The 8555-nt window shown below is 43.8% G+C and overlaps 1 protein-coding gene across 1 annotated transcript; it reads right to left on the reverse strand.

Annotated features, from left to right (window-relative positions):
- Window positions 1-617: 617 nt before the first annotated feature.
- On the reverse strand, window positions 618-8528 carry reep2 (receptor accessory protein 2; the record flags this gene model as incomplete). The annotated part of the gene is made up of 8 exons (XM_079167795.1): window positions 618-689; window positions 1126-1292; window positions 3017-3197; window positions 4103-4216; window positions 4325-4445; window positions 4706-4782; window positions 6481-6553; window positions 8497-8528. 8 exons carry the CDS (start codon window positions 8526-8528, stop codon window positions 618-620), a joined length of 837 nt encoding a protein of 278 aa, XP_079023921.1.
- Window positions 8529-8555: the final 27 nt, after the last annotated feature.

The raw sequence follows: 8555 nt of genomic DNA on the forward strand, positions 1-8555 counted from the left end.
TGCTCTGGAGAAGACTTCTGAGGATTGCTACCATCGGGTCCAGATGAAAACCCAGACTTGTAGCGTGCACACAACATGTGTTAATTGGAATCATGCAGGAGTAGGCCGGAGGACACAAAAGGACTTGAATCTAGAACTAAGAGTGAAAAATGTAATATTTCACTGGAGATCATTTAACCAACAACAGCCTAAATTGAGACTGTCCCAATGTCAGCAACAGGATGTGAATCAATGAGACTGGGAAACTGCAACATGGCCAGCTTACGATGTCACATACATATAGGTCTAGGGGTTAAAGGACAAATGAGCATTCATGGATGTATCACTAACCAGTAGTAGACTAAAAAAAAAACATCCAAGAAACATCCCCGACTGCTGAATCTAGGATGATCCTACAGTAAGTAAAGAGGCAAAATGTGCATCAACCCAGTAACTGTAAAAGAAGCAACCCAACATAAGGGTGCCCAAATACTGCTAAAAACTAAAACCTGCACTTTGCTCTAAAAAAACAGCAAGAGTGACACAACTTCAGTGCGTCTGTGTTTGTGAGGAAACAGAGGAAGAAGGGCCTGCAGGATGTGTGTGTGGAGAGAGTGTAGGCCGGTGGACAGCAGGCCTCACGGTGGCGTCTCTGCGATAGTAGTCGTGGCCTTTTTCTTGGTCGGCTTCTTCACCGTCTTTGTTTGTGTCTTGAAGAGGGAGGACAGGGACGGGAAGGAGGAGACGTTAAAGACAGATTGATACAGTTCATTAAAACAACAGAAGAAAAGTAGAGAGACAACAGTGAATTATGGAGAAGAGGTCCAAAAGGTCTGACTCAAATATCGACTTTTTTTGAAGGCCTTGCATGGAGAGTTGTATCATACAGTTATGACAGATCTGAAAATAACCCTGATGATGTCATCCCGGTTATATCGACTTAAGGTGAGGTCATATTACATTTCCTCTCAACACAACGTCCCCACACTCTGTCCCCAAAATGGACAAGATATCACGTTCCTGATGCGCATAATAAATAAATGTATTGATCACAAACTAAAGTCTATAAAGAGTGTATAGAGTGACCGTGCAGTTTGTAGTCTAGCATTGTGTGTGTGTGTGTGTGTGTGTGTTCGTTGGCCCTACCTCTGTCTTAGCAGCAGCAGGTTTCTTGGTGGCCTTGACGGTGGTACTACGTCTGGGGGGTTTTTCTGCTGCATCCTCATCAGAGTGTTCAGTCCTTGTGTCCGATTGGTCAGAGCCGTGTTGCGATGACGCGTCGTCAACAAGGGACGCGGCCGCCGAAGAGCGGGCTGCAGGATTGGACAAAAATGTATGATTAACCCGACAGCTGAGAAAGCAGAGCGATTGAGCCAGTAGCAGCCAAACGTAACTCAGCTGACTTTATCCTGTGAACAACATTAAAAACACACCAAGGATGAAACTCCTGAAGCAACTGTTAGTTGTCATTTATAACGTGTATTTGCAGACCAACACCACTGCAGTCACAGCCCCGTTTTTAAAGTTAATTTGTCGGTAAAGGAGTATCTTCTGCCCAGCCACCATACCAGAATGTGAAATGTCCTGGGTTTATAACAGTTTAGACAGGATCATCATAGGGACAGACTGCTTACAGCAACAGACAACCAGACTCCGGTGCTGGAGCATTTCACTAAGATTTAAAGCCCCTGATTCAAACGTTAACCACGCACAGCAGTGGTACGCAGCCTTGGTTGTGTTGTAAGGAGTCACAAGACTAATCTGAGGAGTCATAGGATGATTAACGGCATCAGAAAAAACTAAATTCTGACTTTTTTTATTATCATTTTCTTGTGCAACAGACAGTTTTATCCCTTAAGGCTACTTAAAAAATAATTAAATTAAACAATCTGGCGAGGGAAAAATCATTTGTAGGTTGATATATACTGAATTAGAGCTCGATAGCGAGGCACAACTAGACAAGGCTTAAGAGCAGTGCATGGTACAGCTGCAATTGTTTCAGCACTAGTGCACAGTCTGAGAGAGAAGGGCAATGACCACTGGCACTACATCATCTCATTCAAGAACGTTTTGAAGAGAAATAAATGAGGAAAACATGAGTCTATGGCCAATATTTTGTTGTTCAGTACAGTTAAGAGCATTAATATGACAGCAGTTCTAATTAAAAACCAATGTATTCATTGTGTTTTGTAAATGTATGTGGACAGGACACTTCAACATGTTTAAATCATGTAAAGGAGTATTAGCATTGACAGTTTTGCATGTTAAGTTTGGAAAATGAAAAAATATTTTTCTTGCTGGTTAATGCTGTGGTGGCTTAGCAGGAAGATAGTTATTTAATCAGTCTACTCCATTTATTGAATGAAGACTGTGAGATGTGATTGAAAGCTCTGAATCATAGTAAGTCCACCTTTGAGTTCGGATTCTCTTTAACATATACTGCATTGTACACAAAGGATTATCAAAAGGAACATCTGTGCACAAATCACCCTGAAAACTGGATTTGAACTCTCGCTGTTTGACGCATTCACTTCAGTGTGTTGTTCAATCTTCCGTCCAGACTGGATTTTGAAGTTGCCCGAGGTTTCTTTGTAGGTTTAAATTAAAATGTGCCACTTCGTTCATTGTTTCACTGCCTCTGTGTGTCTCTCTCTGTATTCACAGCTCGTCAGGCCCACACAGGCAGCAAACCGGCAGTTTAGTGAGACACAAAGAGCCCTCCTTCCAAGCTTCTCCTCCCACTGGAATCACATGCTCCCCCCCCCCCCCCCCCCTCCACACACACACACTCTGCATCTCCTCCTCTTCCCTGCCATCCGACAGCGCCTTAAATCACATGACTCTACTTGGCCCGACTAGCCCCAGTCCTGCTCTGATAAAAAGTTAAACAAAGGAAGTCCTCTGAGTGGCACCCCTGCCTAATCAGCACACTGGACACACAGTATGTACACAAGTATCCTGATGCGTACGACTCCATGGCTCTCCATGTGAAGCTGTTATTAAAGCAGTGTGGGTCGTGCGCGTGGAGAGGCCTTACTCTGCCGTGCAGCGGTGCTCTTGGTCCGGGGCAGCGTGCTAGACCCTGAGCTCAACTCGTCCATGGGGTCCCGTCTCATGCGGGCGTCTGAAGTGTGCAGAGACAGCTCGTCCTCGGCGTTGATCAGAGTCAGGTCCTGCATGCTGAAACTCCGCAGCTTGTCCGAGAGCACGCCCTGCCCCTGGGCATCACAGCAAAACCAAACACAGGCACGTCAGATAGGCGACAGCATGAGAATAATTATCCCTCACCTCTGCGTCACGCACTCCTTACAAAAGAACTATTAAATGAATGAGTGAATTCTTATGTTTGGTGATACACAGATGGATTAAGTCGATGGGACAGGATGTAATGGCAAATATACTGGGAAGCCACGGTTCCCGTTTTATTTATTGTACAGCCACAGTATCGCTTGTAAATAAGAAGCAATATTGAAAATATTGGCTTTTATAATTTGATGCAGATTACTGATTTAATTGTTGTGCATAAACAATAAATGTCTGCTTAAATGTCATTTAACGGAGCGGTTAGTGTGATCTGTTTATGTGGCAAATACTTGAACACTGGAATATAAACAGAAATGTGGAAGACTTGCATGATAATATTGAGCAGAGCATCAAATAGTATTGTGTAAATGGGACAATGTAAGTGTGAACAATGGCTTTAATATTTCTATTATTTGGAGACCAGCATGCTTGGCATCAGATATCATTTGGTCTAGTCGTAATTCCATGTTTGAAACTAGCGAGGGACATCAGAAACCAAGCCTAATAGACTTTGGGGAATCCAAGTTATGTCAAGTAGACATATGTAAATACAGCTGTGCACTCACCCCAAACATATGGAGAACGCATTGGGATGTGATCTCTAGTCTGCATTATGGTACGGATACAAGGCATCTTTGAACAAACTCTAGTCCTTCCTTATAAATGTGTGTACAGCAGCGCAAACCTCCCAGAGAACTGAGGTCATTTTGCTCTACCAAACAACTCAAAGCTTTGAAGCTCTATTTGAAAAACTTGTTACCATTAAAAATGAATCAATTAATTTGATAAAGGTTTATAGATCATGACGCATACAGCTCACCTTGGAGGCTGCGGTGACAGCAGCAGTAGCAGCCAGGTTGAGACCCCTCTTCCCAAACTTCATCATGGTCTCATAGCTCCTGTCTTTGGCCTGCGCTATGTACTCATCTATCTCCTAGAGCACATGACGAGTGGGGGGGAGGGGGACAACCATGTAAGCAATTGGTAAAAAGAGGGAAAAAAGGACAATCGGAATATTTCAATGTGGATGTTATGTTCCTACCTTCTCTTTGTTGGATAGCGTTGGGTGGACAAACTTGCGGTAGAGGACACTGGAGCCCTTGGTGTACGGGGACAGGAGCCAGATCACAAAGGCAATCTTTAGCTCAAAGTAGAATGGAAACCTGCGTAATGAAACAGAGTTATACCATCAGCAGAGAGGAAAAGAAAGCGCTTTAAAAATGAGTCAGACACCTGGATCCTACAGAGAAAGACTCAACAAAGAGACGGTAACAAGATGCTTCAATAAGAGTCACTGTACTAAAAATATCAAGAGAACTAGCACAAAATACACACATGAATGTGTCTATTGATATTATATAAGCTCACTTATTACAAGCTAGTTGGGCATGAGGGTCACTAGCATGAGCAGCTCCTGACTCACCATGAAAGGAGCAGGTCTGTGGCGGTCTCTGCTGTAGTGAACAACGCAAACACTATCCAGTACATCATCCATTTCACCTGGACACACACACACACACACACAAGTGAGGAGAGAAATAACATCACAATAACCCCTCAGCATCCAGTGTACACATGCTGAGACAAGTGGAGCCAAACAGACAGGGCAATGCAACATATGTTTTATCACATCAGATCACATCAGTATGCAGAGTAAACGTCCCGGAGACAAAGGAAACGTAGGGCGTCATCGACAACTCAATGAACCGCTATGAACCAGGCACTAAGAGGGAAAGAATACCAAACGCCTTCGATTTAGCAGAAAGACATGATCAATAATCTAACATACATTGGTATATCAAATGTGAAACATTTAGAGAAAAGCACACTGCATGGTCACGGGCATGAAGCCATATGAACACATAATGATGAGTCATTTGACTCATACAAAAAAAAAAAAAAGGAGCCAAACAAGAGGAGAGGGGAATGAAAACATCACTTCTAAAAATGGCTTCCTCCACTCCCACTCGTCCTCCATCCATCATTTGCTCCCTGGGAGGGGGGGGGGGTTGCCGTGGTAACCTGCTTCTCTCCTGTGCAAATCTAGGTGGAAGGCCAGGATGCTGCTATACCCCCCCCCCCGTCGATTGGTTAGTTTGTTTGAGTTGTTGTGTGAATTTTGTTGTTTTAAAAAAAAAAAAAGGTTTCAGCAAAGTCACACGATACAAACTAACCGATGGAGGCAGCGGTAGACCAGCAGCTACCGTGATCCGCAAGGTAACATTACAGCGTTTGTCAAATGAGTCTGGTGTCTTTGAAGAGATCACTGATGGATATTGCCGCTTCAGTTCCTGGTGAAGCGTACAGCGCTGAACACATTCTACATATAGCGTACACTTACACTGTTATTGTTGTTTTTTTAAAAGGTGAGTCTCTCTTTTAGGTGCTAAAACAAGTTTTTGCTGGCGACCCCGTCGACAGCAGTGCATCACATATTTTTCTGTGTTAATTATAATGCTGCCAAATCCCAAACTTTTCTAACAGCTCAGTTTTAATGCTTGTAGGACTCAGTGAGCTGAGACACTACAGGACGTCATGACAAATACGAATTTAAACTATGAATCATTTTGGTATCAAGGGATTGGGTAGTTTCATGCACGTAGCATCCTTATGGGCTTGTTTCCTCCTGAACGCATAATTCTTCTTTCTTATCTAGTAACCTTGTGTCCCATCACATGTATTGTGCAACCGCCCCAGGTTGGGAACAACTACACTAGATGCAGCACGGCACGCTGTAATGTAATCAGTAAGTGCACGTTCATATATTCTTTGCAGGTGTTGGATACAAATGATCAGCTCAAACAGATGAAAGACAACCTGTGTAACTGTCATGTTCCCAATTCATCTTTTATTCTAAATGGACATGAATATTTGGATGTAAAAGAAGAATTAGCAGAGAGACGTGGAGGTATTACTTTGTCGTTATGGAGCCTCACTGACCCAGTTTCATGAAGGTTGGTGTGCCCCAGTTAGCTACCATGCTCGTCTGTGATCATTATCAAACATTTTTTTATATTTTGGTATTCAGTCTTTGAGAGACGAGACAGTCGGTGTGGCCAACATCAAAACAAAAATGACTCCAAGTCCCGTTATCAAACTATGTCAAGTGTGTGCCTGGCCTACCTTACATCTGTGGACTTTGTGTTACATTCCTTATCATCTTCTGCGCATGTAAAAATAGCAAGGGGTGATACTCACATATTCCTTCACGTTCTTCGTTTTGACAGCCTTGTATGAGGAGTATGCTGGGTAGAGCGTCCCGAAGGATAGGCTGCAGAAAGCAGAGTACAGCTTGAGTACATGGCCTCTGGGTATTCACTCTGACACCTAACTAATGTATCCCTGCTTAAAAAGCAGGTTAGCCCATGTTAGCTCAGAGCTTATGTAAACACAAGCAGCTGTCTGTGTTATTGGGCTACTTGAGCATAGGTTGCTGGTTTTAACCTGATTGCTGTTGCCACAGTAGAGTAGAGTTGATGGGCAGTGGCTTGTCAAAACACACCGGTCTCATTATGGGATAAAAAAAAAAAATGGAATCGAGATCATGGAGTGAAAACGGAAACAACATACAAAAGTGGGCCAGGGGTGGGTCACCATGTGTTAGTGCATGGGAAGGATGGGACACCCAGCGGGGTGCTTGATGTGCATTTGGGCGCGTCGCTGTGCCACTGTGGCGATTTGTGCTGATGTGACAGGATGAGAAATGCTGAGTGAGGGGATAGCAGGGAGAATAGAGTTCAGGAAGTCACTAGTTTGTCTGTGTGCTGCTTTCAGTGTAAACTGCGAATTATAATATTTGACCTAAACTAAAAGGATTGAATGGTTTTCACGCACACTCCCAGCTGCATATCTAGTGTTAAGTAGCTCCCCTGGTCCCGGTTGGTGTCTGAGCTGCTCAGTCATGTGTGCAGCGCCTCTCAGCTTTGTACAGTAAGCTGAGGCGACTCGTAGCAGCGCATCTAGGCCAGTCGTCTCCCTTCAGCAGACGCCCTGTGCCTCTTTGTGTCCCGAGCTCAGGTTCAGAAACACAGACTTTGTGGGCATCCCATCCTCTCTGTGACACCAAGACCAGAGATATTGAGCACGTAGTAATTTACGCCGCTTATTCACCCCCAAAAAGACAAAGAGGCCGTCGCATGTTGAATGCATAGAGCAGAGATTACAAACTATTGATCTTGTGGTAGATATGCTGCAGCCATTACGGTGCATATCCAGTCACATTGTTTGTCAAACGCATGACTTGCAGAGGAGCTCTGAAGCCAGTAAAAGGCAACTGTTTGACAATGTTATCCTCTATTTATGTAATCCAGACAGGCAGAATATTTAAAGAGATAACAGATCTACACCTGGGCCTTTCAAAGACACCATCATAGTTATAGCCTGGTTAAACCCACAAGACAATGACGGGTACATCCAGTGTTTAGAAGACACAATATCCTATATATATATATATATATATATATATATATATATATATATATATATATATATATAAACTCAGAAACATTAATGCAGCATTGTACAAATGTCTGCTGAAGGGAAGATGATGGCTGCTGCTGGCTTTAGTTGAGTCATCCACTCTGTCCGGATGTAATGTGTACACACAGGTGGAAGTCCAGACCTGAACTGCTGATACTGCTCACATACAAAGAAATGTGTGAACTCATGTTGTAATATTGAAAATATCCACATTTATCGGGGGCTGCTGGGCTTTTAGCCTAGTCATCCCATTTGACTAACTCGTGTTGCCATATGGTGCAGTGATGCTGCGTCTACAGACCAGCAGCATTCCGCCTGTGGTGTTTTTAAAAGGGGGTTACTTTGTCTGCAGCGAGGCCGGCATGTTAAGCAGGTTTCACTTGAATAACGTGGGGCAGCTAACGGCCCTTTTCTGTGCCAACACGTCATCTGTCAGGTGGTTAGCCAGCAGACGTTAGCTACTAACGGCGGCTAGCGCGCGCTGGGTGCAGATTGTACTGCATCACTGTGTTTTTCCAAGCAAAAACCAGAGCAACGGTTGCCACGGTTTGTATACACAATTGCGTGGCGTGGTAACTGATTAACAGTTCACCCACATTATGTTTCTACATGTCTGAAAATGTCACTATGTAACGGACAGAAAATGGATGCTAGCTAGTTCTCGTTCAGCATCAGACAACTGATGAATGGAGCGCGTGAGGCTGACGTTAAAACACAACAACAGATGTTACTCACACGACTATCCGCGAGATCATCCAGGAGACCATCTTCCTGGACCGCCCGGCTGGGAGCTT

Source organism: Pholis gunnellus (genome assembly GCF_910591455.1).
Source record: "Pholis gunnellus genome assembly, chromosome: 10".
NCBI classification, from domain to species: Eukaryota; Metazoa; Chordata; class Actinopteri; order Perciformes; family Pholidae; genus Pholis; species Pholis gunnellus.